This window comes from Impatiens glandulifera, chromosome 6 (genome assembly GCF_907164915.1).
Source record: "Impatiens glandulifera chromosome 6, dImpGla2.1, whole genome shotgun sequence".
Classification (NCBI taxonomy): Eukaryota; Viridiplantae; Streptophyta; class Magnoliopsida; order Ericales; family Balsaminaceae; genus Impatiens; species Impatiens glandulifera.
In genome coordinates this window covers 12411408-12437299 of record NC_061867.1, presented here as the reverse complement: position 1 = coordinate 12437299, position 25892 = coordinate 12411408, and the positions used below count along the sequence as shown (strand labels likewise).

At 30.1% G+C, this 25892-nt stretch overlaps 2 protein-coding genes and 1 non-coding gene across 3 annotated transcripts; 1 reads left to right on the top strand and 2 right to left on the bottom strand.

Moving 5' to 3' along the window:
• Positions 1-1988: 1988 nt before the first annotated feature.
• Positions 1989-3467, top strand: LOC124943179 (myb family transcription factor PHL7-like). Its single transcript, XM_047483728.1, has 6 exons — positions 1989-2136; positions 2242-2318; positions 2428-2464; positions 2645-2882; positions 3125-3266; positions 3357-3467. The coding sequence occupies exons 1-6, from the start codon at positions 1989-1991 to the stop codon at positions 3465-3467; spliced, it is 753 nt and encodes a 250-aa protein (XP_047339684.1).
• Positions 3468-22322: 18855 nt separating this feature from the next.
• On the bottom strand, positions 22323-22396 carry TRNAI-AAU. The gene has a single exon. It is a non-coding gene; the product is annotated as a tRNA-Ile (tRNA).
• A 535-nt stretch (positions 22397-22931) lies between these two features.
• Positions 22932-24324, bottom strand: LOC124943178 (putative pectate lyase 2). Its single transcript, XM_047483727.1, has 3 exons — positions 23569-24324; positions 23248-23490; positions 22932-23153 (listed from the first exon to the last, which is right to left on the bottom strand). Exons 1-3 carry the CDS (start codon positions 24322-24324, stop codon positions 22932-22934), a joined length of 1221 nt encoding a protein of 406 aa, XP_047339683.1.
• Positions 24325-25892: the final 1568 nt, after the last annotated feature.

Genomic DNA, 25892 nt, shown 5'->3' with positions numbered 1-25892 from the left:
CTGACACTGGTGTCACATGAATGGGGTAATTGTTCATTAATGCAATCGAAATAGAATTGACTTTTTATGCTAGTGACAGAAAATTGTGCAAAAGCATCCTATATTTTTCCTTTTCTTTTTTTGTTCTTATGGACACAAGAATGTTTAGACATGACCCAATAATATATATGGTGGGTTTTCCTGTTTTGTTAGATAAAAAACTATTCATAAAACTAAATAATAATAATGATGAATTGGGATATATTTTATTTTTATTTATATTTATTAGGATAATTTAGTAAAAAAACTTGGTCATGTTCTATTTTTATTAAAAATAAATTAAGGTTAAATAGACTCATAATTAACTTATTACAACTATATATTATTATTATTATTATTATTATTATTATTATTATTATTATTATAAAAACAATAAGTATGAAGGGAAAGTTACTAGTAAAAAATAAGAGAATAAAAGAATTTGATTTAAATATATAAATTTGAAATCTTTTCAAATGTAAATAAAAAGCATGTTGAAAAAAACTTTTTTTTTAATTTATAGAGATTTTAAATTTTGAAAAGAAAAGTTTCCCCTTATTTGATCTCTTTAACTGATTTATTAACTATTTAATATTAATACAATCTGAAAATAAATATTATCTAATCTTAAAAATCAAAAATATAATCAATATTTTTCTTTAAATTAAAGAATAAATATTTATATTTTATATATAAAACTTTCTTAAACTAAATATAAATTATTTTGAGATTACTTTTCAAATAAACAAAATAATTTTTTTTTTCTATAAATGAGAAGAATAAAGTATCATGAAATAGATATATATTACAGATTATATGTAACTTTATTTTAATAAATAATAATAATATATTTTATCACAATATTCACATGCATTTAAAATTTTAGAAAAAGTGAGATTTTTTTATTAATCCATATTATCCTTATTGAAATAAAATATTTTCATTATTTTTTCAAAATTAATATATATTATATGTTATCCTTTATTAAAACATAGATTTTTAATAATTATTTTATTTATTATGTTTATGTATTTTAATTTACCATCTTGATAAAATATTCAGATTTCAATCAATCACACTTCAATACAAAATAAAGTTAGATTTACTTTTTCAATTTTTTTCTTATTTTAAAATTTCTCAATAAGATCCAATCACAACTATAAATTTACTAAATATATTATACATATATCATTACATATGTCCTATTATTAATTCAGTTTAATTTGTTAAAAAAAGTGAGATTATATTGATTGATGCAAAGATTACATTGTTCAATCCTTCAAATTAATTTATTTAGATTATTACTATATTTTTTATGAATTAAGTTATTGAAATAATTCTTCATCTTTTCATCCATTGTTTCATGAGATTATTTACAAATCAATGTAATGAATATAGTTATGATAATTGTAATAATATGTTTATGAACATAAACTTTTCTTTTTAAAGCTAGGTGGACCCTCAATTTGTCAGTACTTTTTGTGAAGAGAATGGCTAAAAATGGAATTATATTATTAGAACTCATGAGAATATTGTCTTGAAACTTGACAGTACTATTTTATTTTTTATTTTTTTGATGGACTTTCTATCAATCATAAGAGCATGTTTGAAAGTAACATCTCAATGAAATTTCCGCAGAAAACTGTTCTTGCTTGCAATGAAAACCCTAGAGACTTCAAAATCCTCTTCACATCAAGACAAACTATCCACAATAGTCCCACCCTCCCCCTTTAATTAAATAATAAATATTTTATGTGTCAAAATAAATTAATCATGTTGTCTATAAGTAACATTTGTAGATGAATTCTATCACTATCTCTCTCTCTCTATTTATCTCTCTATCTCTCTCGTTTTCTTATTTTTCTCTCCAATTCTTCTTGCTTATAGATCAAATGTCTCTCAACACAAAAGACATTTCTGAGTTGCCCATGATGTCGTCTTACATGGGACCGAACCGGTCTATGTCTAGAATGGAGGAAACCAACGTGATGATGGCTGGCCAAAACTCGAAAACCGGAGTTAGGCCTTATGTCCGATCTAAGTTTCCTCGGTTAAGATGGACACAAGATCTTCATGAGTGCTTTGTTCGAGCTGTGGAGCGACTCGGAGGCGAAGAGAGTAAACATTTTCTTTCTAGATTTGATTTTTTTATGTGTTTTTTTATATGGAATTTAATTTGTTTTACCTTTATCATTAATTTTCTATGGTGGATTTGTTAATTAGGGGCGACTCCGAAAATGGTTTTACAGTTAATGGATGTTAAAGGGCTGTCTATATCTCATATTAAGAGCCATTTACAGGTATAAGAATTGTTTTTTTAGAAATAAATACGAGAATGAATTGTGGTTGGGTCGATAGAAATCATTTATGTCATGAATTGTTTTTTTTCAATGTTTTTTCTATGGACAGATGTATAGGAGCATGAGACATGAACAAAAGATGCAAGGTAGATATGTGTTTTTATGTTTTTGCTCAATTAATGCTTTTTTTTTTTAACCCTTTCCAAACAAAGAAAAAATAAAAGAATTCAACATTTCATTTAACGGGCGCGTGTGATCACATAGGTGTCGTGTCACACGCTATTTATGTGTAACGAAAATATATAATAGATTTTACTTTGATACAGAAATTGCGGAAAAAAGGAACGAGAGGATGAGAGGAGCAAATTTTCACCCACTCCCAAACACTTACCCTATGTTTGCAAATCTATATCATCGTTGCAATGAGAGGGGTCAAATCGTCAATTACAATCCATTTTACGCCGTCAACTGCCAGTATCAAACCCGCCCAAATCTCAACCTCGATGTGCAGCTTCCAACCAACAACATTAATAACATAAGTATCCAAACAAGCAGACCATTGTGGTTAGTAAAATAAACATTTTCATTTATTGTTCATGTCACTACATTAATTTATGATTTAACCATTCTCAAATTTGTGTAAAATATATTTTCGCTAGCTTCTTAATAAAAAAAAATCAATTTTAACCTAGACTCTGTCATTAACTAACATACCCTCTATTTGTTTTCTTATACATTTATACAAATAATGTTTTTTAAACTTGATAATTATTTATAAATAAACTACTTTATGTGTATTTTTTTAGGAGAGAGATAATACAAGAGGCAAGGAATGAAAAGAAAGTGATGAATGAGATGTCTGAACCATTTGCTGCAAAAGAGAGGGATGATCAGAAACATAATTCTGGTGTCGTTGTTCGAGACTTTTTCAGTACATTCTCAACCAATGTATGGATGAGACGTTTCAAACAATTTTTTTATTATTTTTTTATTTAATTAGTCACAAATTAAATTATTTTTTATTAATTGATATTACAGGTTGGCGAGGATAATGGTCGTGTCTACATGAACAACAAGGGAAATGGATTGCAAGGAGAAGGAACTAGTACTGGTGCTGGAATGGAGATCTCTCTTGAACTCACTCTTTAAAGTATTGTGAATTATATCTATCATAAAAAAAAATTGGGATTAGATGAGGGTTTTTATTTTAAAGATGATTTTAGATTTGGATATATGTGATTTCCTTTTGGTGGATTTCATCGGTGGATAGTGTCATTTGAACTTTTTGTGGTTCGGGTAGTTAATTAATGATTTAGTGGATGTTAAACTATGGATCTGACTTTTAATTAGATGTTTCTTTTTCGTATCACTTTCGCTTCTCTTATTTGATTTAATAGATTGAGTTTTAGGATTTTGTTGTACTTGTTTACGAGATATTGTGACCATTAAAGAATGTGGTTTAGTCTCTCTCGGGTGTTCCTTGAGTTGGTTGCGATCTCCATTTGTAAGGAGGCAATGTGGGTGAGATTTTACAACCCTCAAGCGGACGCTTTTGATGGTTGGATTTGTTATAGCGATGATTGAAGCTCATTTCGGTTGATGCTCTAACTTACTGGAAAGAGTGTTAATTTTACAACTACTCGCAGCAACCTCATCTTGGGGATCTCAATTAATGACAGATCCAGAAATCTGAGTTGGATTAGGCTTGGAAATGGAGTAGGTTTAGAAAACTAACAAAAAAAATTATGAATAAAATCTGTAGATCTACGTAAGTTTTGTCATTTTTCTAAATAATTAGATAAACAAATATTGAATTAAATTGATTTTTTTTTTAAATTATGAGGTATTGTTACAATTTTACCCTAAAAAAAATTCAAGAGGCGTCGAACACCTACATAGATCCACATTGATCTCAACCATTTAAGTGTTTCACATCTCCTATTATTTGGTATTTCGTATTGAGGTTCTAGTGTGAGATTGATCCAAGTTGTAGGGTAAGAGTTTTCATATGAATATCTCTTTTAGATCGGAATGTTATCCAAGATGACATTCTAATTTGGCTGGAGCAAGAATTAATGACATATATTGGAGAGAATTGTATTAGTAACTATTCAAACCTGAGTATCATTACCCATGAAAAAAAATAAAAGTCATTCCATAAACTCCAATTATTAAGACATTGAATCAATTTTATAGTAAGAGTCGTTATCATATCAAAATGATATTATCATCGAAATCATACTCGAAATATAACCATTATCATCGAAACAATAACTCGTATGTGCAATCATTACTGTCGAAACAATAACTCTCAAGTGTGATCATTACCATCGAAACGATAACCCTAAATGTAACAATTATCATCGAATGATAATTCATAAATATAATTATTACGGTGAAAACAATAACTCACTAGTGTAACAATTACCACGAAAGTACATAAAAAAAATTATTATTGTCAAACAAATAATTTTTTAATTAAAAAGAAACTAGTATAACACAACACAGTGAAACAGATAACTCTAATACAAAAATCGCATTTATTAATGACTCGTTTAATAATGACTCGTTTAATAATGACTTATTTATTAATGACTTATTACAGGTCTATTTTAGTGTATTACACGACACCCCGTAAATTAATATAATACTATTTATTAATTACTGGTTTAATAATGACTTATTTATTAATGACCGTTCAATATTGATTTATTTATTTTTTCAATAAATTTGTATTAGCATTTATGTTGGCAAAAATATTTTTAAAATATGTTTAAAATTATTATTACAACATGAAGTTATGTCAATAATATTAGTTGAAATTTTAATGTAACTTTTTTTTAATTGATGTTTTTTTAGCAATATAGTATTTTAGATGGGTTTATGAATTGGATGAATCCAAAAAGTCTTTCTACTTAGCTCGCTCGTCAAACGAAGTTGCTATCTACGGCTTTAGCAAGATTCTTGAATAGGAGGAATACGAGTTTCCTGGGTACGGATGGAAGCTATAAAGAGGGTTGGAGGAAGAGAAGTGCTGGTCCTCTTCAATCAAGGTTCTTGTGCTTGCTTTTACCTATTGTAGACCTCCGTCCCCAAAGCGAAGAAATACAAATATTATACGACTAAAATGATGATGGAAAAAAGTGGGAAGGTAAATCTAGACTTTTCAAGAAAAAAATCGTACCAAATCTCTACAAGAAGTTTTTCCAGAAAAAAGATAGTCTCAATAATACTTGCAAGTGCGAGACATTTTACATTAATTTATAAATTAATTTTTTTATATTTTACCTATATAATTAGCCAAATATTCTACCACTGTGATTTACATTAGTTTTATTCCATCATTTGTATAATATTATTACAAATCATTAAAAAAAAACTCTAAATGAGTATATATCCTAATGACTTATTTTTCATTTTCTATTTAAAAACACTTAATACAGAATATATTCCTTATTAATAATTAAAAAAATTCTAATGACTTAATTTTTTACTTTCTATTATCATTCTCTCTTTATTTCCTTTTCCTTTCATCAAGAGGCTACTCTCCACAAATCTTCTCTTCTATTCATAATGTCATATCTTACTCTCTTTAATAAGACTTCTTTACTTCTGTTCATAAGTTTACAGGCAAAAGATTAGGAAATAAATCTTGAAGGTAAAATCGTCCGATAATATAAATTTTATCGCATTTATCGTTTCTAACAAGTTAATCGCGATTTAACTACGATTTTGTTTGAAAACGAGTTTATTTGATTCTCTCTTCTCTAGATAGCTAAACCTAATCCATTCTGGATAAATTTCTCGACCATAGTCAGGAAATCAGTAATCCTTTTTAATATATTCTTACTTTATTTTCTTTCTACAGATTCAGTCGTAGCTACAGTTAAGACATTATATCCAGTTCTCGTTTGCGGTAGTGAATTTCGGACTACATTAGAGGCTCGAGACAGTTCAAGCACCAAAGGTTTATTCACCGAGACAGATGGGCTGATCCGACTATAAGTTTCGGCACTAGGTGCACTACATCTTACTACTTTAATGCTGAAATGAATGCACATCTCATCGATTCTGATATCTCATTTGAGAGTTCTGAATATGCTTCAGTGTGACATTAATTAAATTTTGACTGCTAAAATGTTAAAGTTCTGAAATATTATTTGACTCCATTTAAATTTTATAAACTGTTTGTAAAAGTGTTGAACTGTAGCAATATGTGTGCATTATTCCGCTGAAGTTAATAGGAAGTATTTTAATTTAGTTAATTAGGAAATGTTTTGATTGATGATGAATGAATTTGATGCCAAATTATCGAGAAATTTAAGAGACTGATCCAATTCTTAATTAGAAAGTCATGAGCTTGATTTAAGAATGATGAGATTGTGATAAATATGCTTGAATGCCAGTTTGATTTGTGTTTAGAATTGATGAGATCATGAGATAATGATTACTTGATATCGATCATAATATAAATGGATTGAAGTGATTTCGTTGTTGAATGTGCTGTGACTTGTAAGCCATGAATGATTTGAATGAATGATGATTTAGATATGATAATCATATATATGTCTTGATTTTGATACTAGTTAATTATAAATAATACTTCCGATCCAATATACATGTGAAGTGTGTTCATATTCGTACATCATTTGAATCTAACATTCTAAATATTAATATTTGCAACAAAAATAATTGTAATGAGGTCGGATCGTCTTTGGATGTATAATAAACAATCAAATAATTATCTTGGATGCACATATAAATTTTTGTATGGTCTACAAGAGTTTTTGTCATTTGCTAATATCAAATCTTCTTACACGGATGACGATAAAATTCGGTATCCTTGCGTTATGTATTGTGTTACAAAATTTATTTATAGTGATTTGTGTCAAACTCACTTAATCAAGTTTGGATTTATGAATAACTATTATACGTGAACTGCCAATGGAAAACTAATACAAAATTTAAATGTCTTTCAATATCCAAGAAATATGCCAAGTCGAAGGATTAATGAATGGAGACAACAAACTGAAAGTTCAAATGTATATGAGTCAAAGTGAGTATAGTATTCATCCTAATGTGCCACATCATGAAGGTTCTACTTCTAGTCAAAGTGACGTATTATCAGAATTTTTTTGAAAAGCATTGAACGCGACACATCAACCGATTTGACCAGGTGATTCTACTAAGACTAAATTATCATCAACCGTTAAACTTCTTAATATAAAATTCGAGAACAATTGGTCAGAGAGAGGTGTCAATCAAAATCTTGACTACATTAAATCTTTGTTACTAGAAGATAATGTTTTACCTAATAATTTATATACCATGAAGAAGTTAGTGAAAGATTTGCAATTGCCTGTTACTAAGATCAATATTTATAAAGACGAATGCATATTGTTTAGGAGGGCTGATAGTGAAGCAAACTTACAAATTTTACAACTTTTCAAGATATAAGGAAAACTCTCATCAACAAACACAACACAAACAATTTTTTTATTATTTACCATTGGTTCCAAGATTGCAAAGACTTTATGCATCGAACGTGACAACCGCTCACATGGCATTGCATTCTCATCATGTTACCCAAGATGGGATGATGTGTCATCTTTCTAATGGAGAGGCATGGAAGACATTTGATAACTATTACCTAGAGTTTGCTAGGAAGGATCGCAATATCGCCTAGGTCTGTGTTATGATGGATTTTCCCTCATTTGGAAAATTTGGAAAGTCATATTCGTGTTGGCCCGTCATTATAACACCTTATAATCTCCCACCCGAAATGTGCATGAACACACCCTAGATATTAATTTCATTAATTATTCTTGGCTCAAAGAGTCCTCGGGAAAAAATATTGATATGTCTACCTTCAACCGTTAATTGATGAATTAAAAATGTTAAGTGGAATGAAGAAATGCCAACTTATGATGTATCTTGAGGTGACACATTATATTTGAGGACAATGGTGTTATGGACTGTTAGTTAGTGATTTCCCGGCTTAGGGTATGTTTTTTGAATGAAGTACTCATGGAAAAGACATGTGTCCAATCTGTATGAAAAAATTGTAATCATTCCGCTTGAAATACGATAAGAAGGCTTGCTATTTTGATTCACGTAGATAATTTTTGTCAAAAAATCACCCATATAGATTTGATACAGAACATTTTACCAAAAATACATTGGAATGACACTTCAACCGCCTAGGCCAAATGGCAAGAAGTATGATATGAAATTACACAATACATATTTGTTAGTGAAAATCCTCACGTAAGTCCACCAGGTTTTGGTGAATATGATAAATGGAAAAAGAAGAGCATTTTTGGGAGATACCATATTAGGAAAACTTCTTATTGGTCATAATATCAATTTTATGCACATTGAGAAGACCATATTTGGGAATATCATCCACACGGTTATGAACGTTAAAGGTAAGACAAAAGACAACCTAAACGCTCAGAAGGATATGTTTAATATTTGCAAATGCTCTGAGTTACAAATCGACCCTCAAAGTTTGTGTATGAGGAAAAAGAAAGCGACTTACACTTTGACAAGAGATGAAAATCGAATTATTCGCCAATGGATTAAATCTTTGAAATTTCCCGGATAGTTATGTATCCAATTTAAGTAGATGCATTAATAGAGACGAGACAAAGTTAATTGGATTAAAAAGTCATGATTGCCATGTTTTTAAAAAAGGCTGGTGCCAACTGCCAATTGCCTTTAAGAAATTACTCCCGAAATTTGTGATGGAAACATTGACTGATGTTAGTAATTTTATGAATGATCTAAGTTCTATAATATTGAATATTTCTAATATGCAGACTTTGGAATTATAGCCGTAATTTTGTGTAATTTAGAAAAAATATTGCCACCTTCATTTTTTTTTTGATTCAATAGAGCACTTGTTGGTGCATCTGACATACGAAGCAAGAATTGGAGGTCTAGTTTAGTATTGATGGATGTATCCATTTCAGAGGTACATATTGATTATATGTAAAAACTATTAATTTGTGTTCAATATATGTTTCATTTTATCGCGTGTATTGTATATTTTATAGGTTTCTAAAGAACATGAAGTAAAAAGTAAAGAACAAAGCCAGGATTGAAGAATCAATTTGTAATGCATATATTTTGGAAGTGATATCTACATTTTCCTCATATTATGTTGAATCTAACATACAATGCAAACAAAGATACCCCACAAAGAACACAGAAAAGTTTGTCAACAATAATGATGCTCTAGTTTCGATTTTCAATTATCTTGGACGATTTACTAGTGCTTCAACTAAATTAATTTTGAATAACCAAGAAAAGTTGGTTGCTGACACTTACGTGCTCTTAAATTGTCCAGAAGTGGATCATTAATACATGTAATAAGCATTTATAACATAATAATCCATTTATCTCAATTAATTTGAGATTGGTACATGCATGTAGAATTTTTGTGATTTGAATGCTAGATTATCAAATGATAAAATAGACATTCACATTTTGGTTCCGATGTAAAGTGAACAAGTTTAATTTATATGTTGTGTGTTTGGGTATTATATTTAATTTTTCATTAATGATTAATTGTAAACTTGTACATTATAGATTGTCGAGGTACATGGTCATTTTGTTTCAAAAGGATTGTTTTACTATTTGTCTTTTGGGCCAAAAACACCCGCAAAAAAGAAATTCAATGTACTTCGTTAATGGGTTTGTGAGGTGGTTAAGAAATTTTAGATCTAACAAAGTAATCATGAATAGTGGTGTTTATGTGCATGTTGATGACACAGGCTATTATGAACTTTTAGAGGATATAATAAAAATTGAATATCCTAGCATAAGATTACGTATTGTTCTATTTAAATGTTTATGTTTTGACCCGACCCGTGGTTCTAGAGTTGATGAAACATATAGGTTGGTTGACATAAACATGAAACGAAAGTATGCAAAATATGGCCCTTTAATTCTAGTTCAACAAAGTATACAAGTCTACTTTGCTACTTATCCGAACAAAACAAATCAGATAGGTAATTGGTTGACTATTTGTAAAACAAAGGCAAGGGAAAAAATAGAGAAACAATTGATTGATGATTTGGTGTATCAACAAGAAGAGTCAACCATACAACTAGATATCCCCTAAATATATCACTATATGATGTCAACAATTTAAGTGATCTTAATGGTATAATTAACGAGTTCGATGATACAAACGTAAGTGAACAAAATGATTTGAAGAAGTGGAATATGAATGAAGTGAGTCAAGTGGAAATGAATCTGAAGGGAGTGAGTTAGAGGAAATTAGTGAAGTTCATGAATTTTTGGATATTTTTTTGAGGCTTAATTAGTAGGTTTATTTTTTTAAATGTTCAAATCTTTGTTTGTGTTTAGAGATTTCTATTTTATTCTACTTAATTATGATTATTTAATTTTATGTTGAAATTTTTATTTGTGTTTAAATGTCCCTATATATATATAATAAGTTGTATTGATAATGTTTAAAACATTTCATTGTAAATATATATAGGTTATAACAAATTGATATAATAGTTGATAAATAGCACTAAAATAATTTTATGGCAAAGCTATATACACTTTGTTACCCAAGCACGATAAGAATCCCATATCGCCTGGAAGAGGGAAATTTCTAAACTACTTAACAAATTTTCTAAAATAAATATTTAGTAAAGACCTATTGAACCGACTCCTACATGAGTTGCTGATATTTTTCTCTCTAACTCTCTCTTAATTAATTTTTTTTCTTACCATATATATTATCGAAAAAAAAAATATATATATATATATATAATATTTCCTTAATCGACAAAATTATATATATATATATATATATATATATATATATATATTTCTCTCTCTCTCTATATATATATATATATATATATATATATATATATATATATATATATATATATATATATATATATATATATATATATATATTTCTATCTTCTTCTCTTTCTTTCTTAATTAACTTTTTCCTTCATCGAACAAAATTATATATATATATATATATATATATATATATATATATATATATATATATATATATATATATATATATATATATTTCTATCTTCTACTCTCTCTTTCTTAATTAACTTTTTCCTTAATCGACAAAATTATATATATATATATATATATATATATATATATTTCTCTCTTTCTACTCTCTCTTTCTTAATTAACTTTTTTTTTTCTTAGATATATATTATATTATTTTTCATCATTAATTTTATATAAATACATTTTTTTTTCTTTTATTAACTTTTTTTCTCCTATCATATATATATAATATTTTCTTTATGAATATAAATAATTTTTTGGTTAATATAAAATTTAACTAATTTGTAATAAATACTAAATACAATATATATACATACAGAAAATAATAAAATTATTTCAACAATCTCAAGTGATCTAGTGGTTAAAGTATTTAATTTCATACTAAGACGAGGGTTCGAATCCTAAAACATGCAAATTTAGATTTTCAAAATGCATTCTTAATTATAATATATGGCGACACAACTTTTAAACAAATGATATGAGACATCTTAAAGTGTTAGGTTGGAATTAGTGGTCAGTTTGACAAAAATTTGAAAGTGTGAGGTCACAAGATGGAGGTCAGGTGGTGGGTAGTTTTTCGAGTGTGACATCGGAATTAGTTTGTCAGCCGTGTAGATAAAGAGGCATATAAAAAAGTGTGAGTTACAAGATGAGGGTCAATTGGAGGAGGGGGTGAGTGGTTTATAGGCTGTGTGAATAAAGAGACATATAAAAAAGTGCGAGTCACAAGATGAGGGCCAATTGGGGGTTATTAGTTGGTTTTTACATTGGATAAGAGGTATGTGATCAATTGGGATTGATTGTTGATTTTTTGAAGTGGGGGAGTAAAAGAGAGGTCGACTAAGATTGGTGAGTGATTTGTCGAGTGATAAAGAGACATATGAAAAAGTGTGAGTCACAAGATTATGGTCAGTTGGGGGATTAGTGGTTAGGTTTTAACGATTAAGAGGTGTGTGATCAATTGAGATTGGTTGTTGATTTGTTGACGTAAGAGTAAATGAGATGTCGACTAAGATTGATGAGTGATTTGTCGAGAGATAAAGAGGCATATGAAAAAGTTTGAATCACAAGATTTTGGTTAGTGGGTGGTTTGTTGAGATGATAAAGAGGCATATAAAAAAGTGTGAGTCACAAGACGATGGTCAATTCGGGGGTTAATGGTTGAGTTTGACGAGAGATAAGAGGTGTGTCATCAATTGAGGTTTATTAAGATTGATGCGTGATTTGTCAAGGGAATAAAAGAAGCATATAAAAAAGTGTGAGTCATAGGATGAGGGTCAATTGAAGGGTAAAGTAGGTGTCGAGTATAAAATATATGTTAATATTAAAGTTTAGATTAAACTTAATTTTTACCAACTAAAACTAATGTTAAATTAATTAGATTTAAATAATATTAATTTTATCTATAATATTTTGTATATATTCTTATCCATGCAAATTGTCACGGGCTCGGTCTTTTCACTAACGATCTGTGTGGCACTAGTTACGATCTTCGCAAGAACGAGTAACTAGTCAGCCTTACTCGATGCAGCACTCGACGCTTAATAGAATTCACACAAGAATTTTAGAGAGAGTGTAAACTCTTATAGAGAATAATATTATATCACTTGAATACTTGGTGATTTACAATGTAATACATCAAAGGTATTTATAGGACTAAGTCTAGCTAGTACATTAATGACACACTAATTTAGGGCATTCCTTATAAGTGTCAATTAGTGATGCACTAATTTAGGGATTCCTTCTAATTGTAAATTAAAGATGTACTAATCAAGGATATTCCTTTTAACTATCAATTAGTGATGCGCTAATCAAGGACATGCCTTTTAACTATCAATTAATGATACATTAATCTGACACCTTCCTTCCAGCTAGAATATTCCTTGCGTTGGGCTTAAGCGGACTTAAGCTTCCTCCTCTTCTTCGGCCAGGAAGATTTGGTCGTGACATTCTCCCCCACTCAATCTAGCGACGTCCTCGTCGCGTCCTCCTTGTAGGCCTAGATGATGTCTCCACATGCGACGGAAGTTTTGAGCGATATGCTAGCTTTCTAACCCGTTTCTTCTCTAAGAAATGACCTTCGTATTGTCTCACAAGTCCCTTGTGAACTCTGGAAATCGTCTCCCTTGATGGAGGAGAAGTTTTACTATCACTCGATTTCCTCCGAACTCCAAGTGTCATCTCTTCTTGTCCTCCCATTTCTCCATTCTTTTGGCAGGCGTGGCTATTTCGCGCTTCTCTTTCTTGAAGGGAAACTCTTTTGGCTGCCTCTTCAATTCCTCCAATTTGGGAGGTTTCATACGATAAAGAACCGTCGCCGATGGTTTAGTACATTTGACTAACTCTTCTCTGTGATCTCTCTCTCTCTTATGGTGGGGTTTATTTAATAATCCAATGGGCATTACATCATGACCTTTCTCTAGGACAATTGTAACTTCTAGAGGTATCTTCTCTTTAGACGCATTTTCTCATCTTCTTTCACGATGACAAAAGATGATGGGTGGGTCTTCTTCGCACCTTTTGAGAGTTGCATGGAAGATAGGTGCCTAGTTTCTCTCTTGCCCTCTCTTGTTAAAGGTTTGTGCAAGTATTGCCTCGCTCTAGAATGTACATCGTATTGGCAGAAGGGAGTAGGAAGACATTTACCTTGTCTAGGAACTCTATGTCGAGAACCATTTTGAAGTCGTCAATGTCAATAATGGAGAAGTCCAGAAGGCCAGTCCACTCCCCCGAGTTGATCTTTACATTACGAGCAACTTTATAAGTTGCACTTGGTGCCGAGTTGACTTCTTTAAGCCACCCTTGATCCTTAGTGTACCTGATTCCCAGTCTTCCCGCCTCTTTTACCTTTAAAAAGTTGTTGTTGGCTCCCGTATCCAACAAAGCTTTAACCATGTGGTTTTTTACTTTTGTTTCCATGAATAGTCGTCATTTCTTCGCGAACTTTGGCTCCACAAACTTTGTTGTAATGGCACTAGTAGGTTTTTAAGTTAAGGGATATGAAATCGAAGTGATCATGATGAAGGAGTTGACGGTCATGGGAGGATGGCTATCAAGATGAGCTCTGATATTCAGATTCCAAAATATGTGATGATGGTATTAACGGAGGGATGCCTCACCTTGGAGATCAGCTCCCAAGGTTTAGGGTCCCAAACATGTGCTCAAGTATGAAACTGTACACACGGATGATGATATTCCCTTAACAACACTCATGGATGCAATGTAGTAAAATTTCTTTTATGTATTCTTTTAAAATGCTTGATGTGTCTATCGACTCACTACGCTTATGTGGTGTAGGGGTACCCAGCCACGAGTTTTTATGACAGGTGAAAGAAGATTTGGAGTAGATCATGGTGCCGGAGATGTGTGTGGGAAGAGGGACCGAGACCGTAGGACCGACTTTTAGATCAACCATTTCTACACCAACCCTAGAAAGGCACCTTAACGCTTCCGCATTTATGATCGAATTTACGTTGAATTAGGTGTAGGAAAGTAGGAAATTAGGACGTAAAAATTTGGTATCAGAGAAATTGTTACGAACATTAGTACTTTCGCACACATGCTCATGTAGATGCACCTCCAAGGCCTTCAGGTCTGTAAATAGTTTTAAAATAATGTTTTTCAAGACATGAAATTGTTTTTAAAATGATTTTAAATAAGGTTTTGCATGAAACTGTTTTTAAAATCACAATTTTAGCACGGCCCATAGTTTCGAATTTCGAAATTCCTTATAAGTTGGGTAGTTTGTCACACCCCAAAAATCAACTTTTCTAGACTGAAAAATCTATGGTATTGACAAAGATATAGGACCGTGGATGATGGCACCCAGGACCGAGTGGTCCGATCGATGATTCTGCAAATAAGGAATTATCTGGTAAGCATTTTTCTAATATTTTTTAAACTCACACAGTGCTATTTATTCATGTATTTTATATAAACGATGCATATGTTTTCAAAGCATGTTTTCATTGCAAGTCCATGGTTTTCCAAAGAAGGATGTTTTTAAGTTAAGAGTTATGGAATCGAAGTGATCATAATGAAGGAATTGACGGTCATGGGAGGATGGCTATCAAGATGATTTCTGGTAGTCGGATTCCAAAACATGTGTTGACGGTATTGACAGAGGGATGCCTCACCTTGGAGATCAGCTCCCAAGGTCTAGGGTCCCAAACATGTGCTCAAGTATAAAACTGTACACACAGATGATGATATTCCCTTAACAACACTCATGGATGCAATGTAGTAAAATTTCTTTTATGTATTCTTTTAAAATGCTTGTTGGGTCTATCAACTCACTACGCTTGTGTGGTGTAGGGGTAACCAGCCACGAGTTTTTATGACAGGTGATCAAAGATTTGGAGCAGATGATGGTGCCAGAGATGTGTGTGGGAGGAGGGATCGAGACCGTAGGACCAACTTTTAGATCAACCATTTCAACACCAACCCTAGAAAGGCACCCCAGCGCTTCCGTATTTATGATCGAATTTACGTTGAATTAGATGCAGGAAAGTAGGAAATTAGGGCGTAACATATGGTATCCACAATTTCCCCTTGTCATTCCTCTCATAGGTCGACTTTGGTTTCTCTCGCCTTCTCATTTCAACAAGAGATTCAACCACGACAATAGCGGAGTTTAGATCTTGGACACCACGCCGTTCTAACTCCAACTTCGCCCACATTTGTAGACCATCAGTGAAGGCGGACAAGGCTGCATCGTCTGAGTAGTTAGGGATATCAAGGAGAGTAGCGATGAACTCCTTGACATACTCCTTGATACTCCCTCTTTGTGAGAGCCGCCGCAACTTGGCCCTTGCTTCTCGAATGAAATTTTCAGGATAGAACTGTCTCTTGAGTTCCTCCTTGAATTCACCCCAGGTATTGATAGAACACATACCTCTTTCAATGTCGCTACTCCTTCGCCTCCACCACAGTATTGCGTTGTCTTCCAGGTAAGTCGTGGCAATATCTCTCTTCCTCGCATCTTCTACTAGGCCGAGTACTTTGAAATACTTGTACAGACTCTATAAGAAGTTCTCGATCTCTTTCGCATTCCTCTCGCCTAAACACGCTTTAGGCCTTGGAACGTCTATCATTATCAGATTGGGGACTCCTACAGGCGCACGTCCGCACTCTTGCGCAACCGCCTTCTTCAGTAACGCCACATCCTCTTCGGTGGCTTGTAATTTAGATTACATTGCCTCGAGTTTTTCGGTCAAGGTATTGATTTCACCAAGGAGGGTCTACTTCACGATCTGAGTTTGCTCTTGACATTTGGACAAGCCTTCGTTCAGGACACCTTGCATTCCTTCTCGGAGCTCGTCTCACTCCTTCTCAAGCTCGGCAATGCGTTCATCTAGGTCCCTAGAATTATCTTGTCCGTATGCCACAATGAGTTCTACCTTCTCCAACCTGACGATAATATCAACGATAGCGTCCCTTGATCTCTCTCTTTCTTTGGTAGCTTTTGATCCTCCCGCCTGAATTTTGCGAGAGTTCCTACCATCTTCTCTGGTTCCGTGGGGAAGATTCTCTACTTCGTCCACGACCTTTGAACTTTCATCCGATCTCTTCGTTATTTCAGCTCTGATACCAATTGTCACGGGCTCAGTATTTTCACTGACGATCCATGCGACACTAGTTACGATCCTCGCAAGAACGAGTAACTAGTCAGCCTTACTCGACGCTTAATAGAATTGACACAAGAATTCTAAAGAGAGAGTAAACTCTTACAGAGAATAATATTATATCACTTGAATACTTTGTGATTTACAATGTAATACATCAAAGGTATTTATAGGACTAATTATAGTTATAACATTAATGATACACTAATTTAGGGCATTCTTTATAAGTGTCAATTAATGATGCACTAATTTAGGGATTCCTTCTAATTGTCAATTAGTGGTGCACTAATCAAGGACATTCCTTTTAACTATCAATTAGTGATGCGCTAATCAAGGACATACCTTTTAACTGTCAATTAATGATAAATTAATCTGACACCTTCCTTCCAGCTAGAATATTCTTTGCGTTGAGCTTAAGCGGGCTTAAGCCTTCTCCTCTTCTTGGACCAGGAAGATTGGGCTGTGACAAAATGCACGAGTTTCATGCTAGTTTAATACAATGTCTCTTAAAAATTACTAAAAAACCTCTTCTACCTGAGTTATCTATTCCGAATATGGCCCTATCTAGAAAAAAATGTTTGGTAGAAAAAATATTTAGTTTGATTTAAAATTTATGTACATAACAAATTTCTTAAAAACTTATTAGGCATGAACATATATAAAAAAATTTATTGTTTATTTCTAAACATATCATAGTTGCACAATATTCATTGTTACTCGATATGTAATTAATGTTATGTAATTTTCTAACTAATTAGTTTTTGAGTTTATCCTTTTTCTTTTTATTTCCGAAATTATAAATAGAACTTGTTTTTTAATTTTATTTTATATGAAAGTTGTGAAGAAAATTATAAAATTAATCTGAATGTTATTAATACAAAATAAGTGCTTTAAAGTTTATTGATAATTATTTATTTTTATATTTGTGTCTAACTTTGTAACTTATTTAAAAAAAAATTATAGTTATCATAATATTTTAAGGGTAGATGGTGTAATAAGTTAAAAGATTTCGTTCAATTAATTGTTAGCTCGAGTTTGTTCAGTATTGATTTAAAAATAGTCCAACTTAATTTTCACTTTAAATGTATTTTAAAATTGTAAAACTGGTTGTAAGAGCATCAGCAGCGCACAAGACCTCTGCCCTCTTATTTTGTGAAATCAATATTCCACATCAGCAGAAAGCGGGCACACATTGTAGTTGGCAAAACACTCCAATGCTTCCGCCCGCCCTCTTATCTAAATAATAAATTTTATTTATAATATTTTAAATAAATAACTAATTTATAATATAGGAATATTATAACTAATATTCCTATATTATAGCTATATTATAGGAAAATTTGAGATTTTAAAGTCACGGGTTAATATAATTAATAAAAAATATATTAATTTATTTAAAAAATATATTTATTAATTAAATATATAAGTAATATTTCTGTATTATATATTATAGGAGAATTTAAAATTTCACTCTTAAAACATATTAATATAATTAATAGAAAATATAAAATATTTTTATAATTTAAAATATATTATAATATTAAAAACGAATAAATTTGAGAATATATAACATATATTCCTATATTATAGGAAAATTTGAGAATATATAATTAATATTTCTATATTATAATAAAATATTATAATATTTTTATAATTAAATATATAATTAATATTATTATAATTTAATATATAATTAATATTCCTATGTTATAGTAAAACTTTAGAATATATATTTATTTAATGTTATTATAATGTTACTTAGAAATAGTAAGAAAAAATATTATAATTAAATATATAACTAATATTCCTATATTATATAATATATTATATTATATAATGATGAAAAAGTCAGAGTAGGGCATGACCGGCATAGAGGGCACTGCCCTCTTTTTGTTTTTATCTACAAATTTACAATGCAAAAAATGAAAAAAACTAATGACCTGCCCTTTTCCACGTTGTCCCATGCGGGCACAGGTCATGCGTTGGAGATGCTCTAAAGTACCACTCATTATTCAATTATCCACAAGGAATAAATGATTTTAAAATAGTTTCAAAATTAATAATTAGGGATGAATGCAACCTTGACAGTCAATTTTATTTTAATTTAAAGTTGTAAAAAAACTAAAAAAATACAGTTGAATATTTCTTAAAACATAATACGTTGCTTTGTTATCTAATTAAAATTTAGTTTACAAAATAAGTTAAGATTACGAAATAAGTTAGAAAATTGTATTCAATTATTTATATTGCAAGATGAATTGTAAAATAATTTTAAAGATAATTCAAAATTTACTTAATTTATTTTTTACAATTAAATATATTGTAAAATTGCAACAAAAAAAGTTGTAAAGTAACAGGTTTTTTTTTGTTAATGCAAAACATATTGAATATTTAGCATATAATTAATCAACTTTAAAATTAATTAAGAATGAATGCAAATTTTGTTTAATTTTATTTTATTTGAAAAAAAAAGTAGAAAAAAAGTATAAATCAAATTATATTATCTTATATTTGCAACTTCATTGCCAACATATATTTATAGTTTTGTTAAGAAACAACTTACTTAGTGTTAATAATATTTTGACTACAAATTTGTTGCACAATAAGATAAGATTAGAGTTTTCTAACTTTCATGGTCACTTATTCTTTATTTTTTTTTTTTGAAATGAACATTTAAATTATAAAAGTTGGTAAAAACATTCAAATATTTATATATATATATATATATATATATATATATATATATATATATATATATATATATATATATATATATATAAATAATATTTAAAATATTAAATACATTGCTTGTATTATCTCTGTATTAGTGTTGCTTTAAAAGTGGTAGGATTATTTTGTTATAAAAAATTGCTCCATTTTAATTAATAAAATATTAATCACTCTTTTATTTAAGATTATGTTGTAATTTAAGTTACATAATTTTAAAAATAATTATTAGTTATATTTTAGTTGTAAAAATAAGTTATTAATAGACCTCTTTTTTTAGCCATAAACACACTAAGATATATATTAAAATAAGGAGAAAAAATAAGAAAAATTCAGTATTATTTCCTCCCTTTCTTAGAATTCTAATATATATATATATATATATATATATATATATATATATATATATATATATATATATATATATATATATATATATATATATATATATATATATATATATATATATATATATATATATATATATATATATATATATATATATATATATATATATATATATATAAAGTGTCCGGATTGCCAGGTCGAAAACGGTGGTTAATTTAGGTATAAATATGTGAGAGTAAATTGATAGTCGGATTGTGGTTTGACCCGTCCAAAAACTTAAAACGGTTAAAAATAAAATTAAAAATGCTATATGCATGGTTTGAACTTGCAAACTAACCAAACAAGTATGACCCTTTAACCAACTAGGCTAATAACACTTTATATTTTAAATTAAACACCAAATTTGATGAACGCGAGACATTTTAATAATATGAGTTTAACTTTTTAACTAACTAATCTCTCTTTGTAGATATAATGGTCTTAATTTTTAAAGTGTCCGGATTGCCAGAGTTGTGATTAATTTGGATATATATGTGAGAGTAAATGGATACTTGGGTCGGATTGTGGGTTGAGCCGCCCATAAACTTAAAACGGTTAAAAATAAAATTAAAAATGATATAGGTATGGTTCAAAATTGCAACCTAACAAAACAAGTACAACCCTTTAACCAACTAGGCTAATAACACTTTATATTTTAAACTCAATACCAAATTTTATGAACGCGGTGGTTCATCAATAGTTTTTAATCGGTCATAATTCTCTTTTGACTCTACGCTATAGATTTCACTATTATTAGTGAGCAATAATGGAAGAATTCCGTCATATTTATAGAGATAGGGGACATAATTCTTATGGATATAATAAATCTCGCATGGGCTACTTTAATGATAGTCTTTACATTTTCTCTTTCACTCGTAGTATGAGAAAAAAGTGGACTCTAGAGTCAAACTAATTGAGTTGGGGAATCAAACTATATCAATTGTTTTAAAGATCGTTCTTCAATGTGAGAGTACATGAATACTTGAGTCGGATTGTGGGTTGACCCGCCATAAACTTATAACGGTTAAAAATAAAATTTAAAATGTTATCACATTTTTACCGTAATATTTTTTTTCACGATTTTTTTTATTATTACTCGTGCAAATGCACGGGAAACATGCTAATATTTCATATTATTTTTCTTCATTGCCTTGAAAGTTATTTATCTTGTTTTTAAATTAAAGATGCCTCTAACACATTAACAAAATTGATATTTTTCTTGGCCTATAAGTGGCGAAGCTTATGTGTCACAAAAAGATATTATGGGTGAAAATATAATTCACTACAACAACTATTACTTTTACAGGCCTAGAATACTATTTACCGACGAATATAAGCGCCGCAAATAGTCTAACAACTTAAACAATGTCGATAACGTTTTTGAAACGCTTATATTAGTGGTAATATTATGACGGGATGGCAATATGAATTAGCTACTTTTAATTATTAAATACAATATCATTATTGGCAACAATCAAATTTTTGTATAAATATTAATATAATCATTATAAAGTATAAATTATAAATACTTACAAACTAAATATTTATAATTAAGAAATCATATCAAAGATCAACAATGAAACTGAAAAGAAATAGAATTTATTATATTTGAGAATACATATTGAGGATTTGAGAATATGACCCTTTTTTGTTTCTTATTTTGTTGTGATCTAAGTAAATTTATTTATGAGATTGACTAGTATAACTCAATAATCATGATTCTCTTTAAATAAGAGCATTTTTAGTGATAATGTCAACATATATAAGCTGCTTGAATTTTTATTATCTCAGAATCATGAAAAAAAACAATCGAAAAGAGAGACAAACATGAAGAATTTCATAGAAACAATAGATTTAGGAAATCAGCAGTAAATTTGTTTGTTGATGTACAAAAAATAGCAGAATGAAGACTTAAATGCATACATAAGTGGTTACAACATTAATGAATTGTTATATACTTGTTAATTTTCTATTATATGACTGTCTTTGATGAGAAGAACATAGTATTTAGAAATTAAACTTATTAAGTTCAATTTCCTTTTTTTGAATAAAAGAGTTTAAAGGATCATTATGCTGATAGGGTAAATCATTATTTGTTCATAATTTCTGGTTATGTTGGTTTAGATTAATGTATAATGATTTGGCATAACAAGGGCATCTTGAACCGAGGACGTAAAAAAATTAATAAAAAAATTAATGGCCTATACAGGTCTCGAACCTGTGACCTTCGCGTTATTAGCACGACGCTCTAACCAACTGAACTAATAGGCCTTTTTGTTCATTTTAACAATTCATGGAAATTTATTAATATAGAATAAAAATAAAAGATGAAGATTAATCTTGATGGCACAGTTATTAGTACCCTCAATTGAGAGTTTAAACAAAACTGTGCCACAATATCCAGAAATAGTAAAACAAAAATAAAATAATAAAACTCATTGATTTTAACAAACTGAAAAATATTATTTTCTTCAAAACGAAATAGTTCATTTTATGTTTTTTATTATTCAGATATTTGGATAATTGCAATATTTGATTATATCATTTTTACTCCGAGTTAGTTTGGACAAATGTTTGTATTGCTCAAATTCAAACACTCTTTTTATTTCCCTTTTTAAATTTTTAATAAAATGATGATAAATTGTTTTCAAAAAAACATAATGATACAACTTAACACTGACTTTTTCTTGTCAACATTTTCACAAAATGAATAACAAAATAGGACTGGACCAAAAGCATTAAAAAAATCAAGGACAATTTGCTCATACTTAAAATATTGAATTTAAATGAATTGTTAATGAAATAATCAGCAGGCTTGATATGGTTGACAATGTAGAGGGCCAGCATCGGAAGTCAATGAAGGAACCATAGAACCTTGAGCAACATTAAAAACTTGAGCTTTATTGTAAGGAGGATCACAACTTCCATATCCAGAAGGAACAAAATATGCCCCATTAATGAACACATCCTTTGAAGATGACTTCCATTTCCATCCAGCCCATTTCTCATCAGTCTCCCTCTTTGTAACCTACACCAACATACAAATTCACATCATCAAGAAACCCTAGCTAGGGTTTATTCCGCAAATGAGGCGAATTGAATATGAGATATTAGTCTATTACCTGTTTAGCAATGGGATCGTTCGATGCAACAAAGTAGTTTCCTTCACTTAAGATAGTTGGATCTGAGCTCCCACCGATGGCATACATTATCCATTCGTCATACCGGTTGTTGGCCACATGTGCATAACCATATCTAACCCTAGGCATACGTTGCACTAGCTTGGGTCCGAAGTAATTGAAAACTACCGTGACTTTCAAACCTTCATCCTCGGTGTATCCATCTCTATGACCGAGCAACATCACCTTAAAAGATTCAACCACTCTAATTAGGTCATGATCAATATGTATATTGAAAGGTATGAGTCATGGTTAATTTCTTACTTTGTCATGTTGGGTGAAATAATTATTAGAGATAGTAACACGAGTCGAGGAATGGGTGACATCTAGAAGACCGTCGGTTGCTCTAGCTAGATAACAATGATCGATCCATATATCGGTAGAAGAAAATACAGTTATGGAATCTCCATCGGATCCTTCTCGTTCTCCCACATGATACGGATTACTCATCACCATGCCAGGCTTACTTGGCTTGCAATCGTGAACACTAATCCCATGAATAATCACATGGCTCACACTAGGTATCGTAATGCATGGTCCATTCGAAATCACAACTTTGGCACCTCTCCCGTCGATTGTCTTGAAACTATTAACCAATAACTCGTTTTCAAGGACTAGCGACATGTCATGCTTGAAAATAATCCATAACGGCTCTGACCTAGTTACTCCATATCTAAGAGTCCCCGGTTTTGGATTCGACGCATCATCGGAAGGATCGGTGACAACATATATCTTCCCATTCTTTCCTCCTATGGCAGCATTGCCAAAGCCCACAACACAATCGGCTAAGGCTTTTCGGTTGGATGCCCAGTTGCGGTCTGAACGCCAGCACGAGTCTATCAAGTTCATAACTTTACCACCCGGTTTCTTTCCACCGTAACTTTTGTGAGGCACCGATCCATTATGTTTTCCACCCGTTGGATGTTTGTGACCCTTATAATCATAAGCTTGTAAAGTTGATGCCAAACAAGCTAGATAAAGGTATAAAGTTAGCCATATGAGTAGAGTTTTGTGTGCCATATTATCCAAACTTGGAATGGAGTTAAAATGGTGGCACTTGTTCTTAATTTCAAGATTGATAGTATATATATGCATAAATAGGAGATCAAATGTGGAAATGGAGGCCATGTTGGAGATATATATTGTTAAGGTTGTATATAGAGAAAGAAGAGATTGTATTTGATTCAGTTGGCCATTGCCCAAATGTAATTCAACTAGACGTGTGTGCACGAGCTAATTAATCTTAATGATTTTTTTCTTATAAAATATATATTAATATTTTGTTTATTAAGGGTTAGCTTTCTTAATTAACAGTGTTTATTTATATTTAAAATAGTGATAGATATTTTCACATATACAGGCTAGCTAGGGCTCGGCCAAGGTCTCATTTCTATGACTTTTCTTCATTGTTTTGAAAATTATTTATGTTGTTTTTAGAATAAAGATGTCTCAACATTTATAACAAAAATGTTTTTCTAACTCTCACAAATGTTTTTAAGAAATACGTTAATTTTTTGATATTCGTGACTAGAAAGAATCTAAAAATTAAAGTTGGGATGATCTTAAAAATAATAAATAAAAAATTATCGATAAAACGAGTAAATTAGTGTGTGTTTTCCTTATTTTGAAAATTTAAGAAATAAATATTTAATTAAATTGAAAAATAATATGAAGTATGGAGTTATTAAAATATTTTACTCGTAATTATTTTTTTTAATGGGTCCTAACATAGATAATCAAGTGGCCTAAGTCTTTATTTTTCTCTTTTTTCTTGTATTTTTATTTTAGTTTTTTCTCTTTAATATTTCATTGAGTTTTCCAAAATAAAGTGTATTCGGCATATAATTGGGGACGCATATCTCTTGTTATACACCTCTATGCGATGTTATATTTTCTGCTTATTTTTCTTAAATTATAAAATTGTTTCAATTAAAAATTATTAGATATTACATAAAAATAATCTATTTTATGTACATATATTTAATTAAATTAAAAAAATTGACAACATTATAAATTTGTAACAATAAATATTTCTTTAATTTTTATAGAAACAAAATTAAACTTGGTCTAAGATATTTATTTACCCTATTAAGACTTCCCCAAAAGTAAGTTTATTTCAATGATCAAGATTACAAGATGATACATGCATGTCAATATGTTTTTTTAAAATAAATGAAAGAAAGAAAAATGATGACCAACCGGATCAAAGTGTGTAGTACTGTGACACTCTGAGATGGTTGGGAGTGAGGCTCTTGTCCCTTCCAATTGTTTTTGTTTTAAGGAAAATTTTGGAAAAAAATCTTTATTTTTAAGGTGAGATTATTCGTTAAATTAGAATTTCTTAAAAATCGAAAAATTGTGAATAAGAAACTAGAGAGTTACTTTCTTACACAATAATAAGTCAAAATGCCATACAAATTATTCATTGAAGACAAATTCTTTATAAAAACAGTAATACAACATGTGACAAATAGGAAGAAACTAAAAACAAATGAGAATCATAAATAACTAAAAAAAATAGCAAGTATGAAATTTAATTGTCATACTTGATAGTCATGCTTGATAGTCAAGGATTAACAATGAAATTT

Excerpts from the sequence above, each read along its gene's own strand:
- LOC124943179 (XM_047483728.1), top strand. The coding sequence starts at position 1,989 with ATGGAGGAAACCAACGTGATGATGGCTGGCCAAAACTCGAAAACCGGA. Across the intron at positions 2,137-2,241 it reads GCGACTCGGAGGCGAAGAGA|GGGCGACTCCGAAAATGGTT; the intron begins GTAAACATTTTC and ends TTTGTTAATTAG. Across the intron at positions 2,883-3,124 it reads CAAACAAGCAGACCATTGTG|GAGAGAGATAATACAAGAGG; the intron begins GTTAGTAAAATA and ends GTATTTTTTTAG.
- LOC124943178 (XM_047483727.1), bottom strand. The coding sequence starts at position 24,324 with ATGGCACACAAAACTCTACTCATATGGCTAACTTTATACCTTTATCTA. Across the intron at positions 23,491-23,568 it reads ATTTCACCCAACATGACAAA|GTGATGTTGCTCGGTCATAG; the intron begins GTAAGAAATTAA and ends GAATCTTTTAAG. Across the intron at positions 23,154-23,247 it reads ACGATCCCATTGCTAAACAG|GTTACAAAGAGGGAGACTGA; the intron begins GTAATAGACTAA and ends ATGTTGGTGTAG.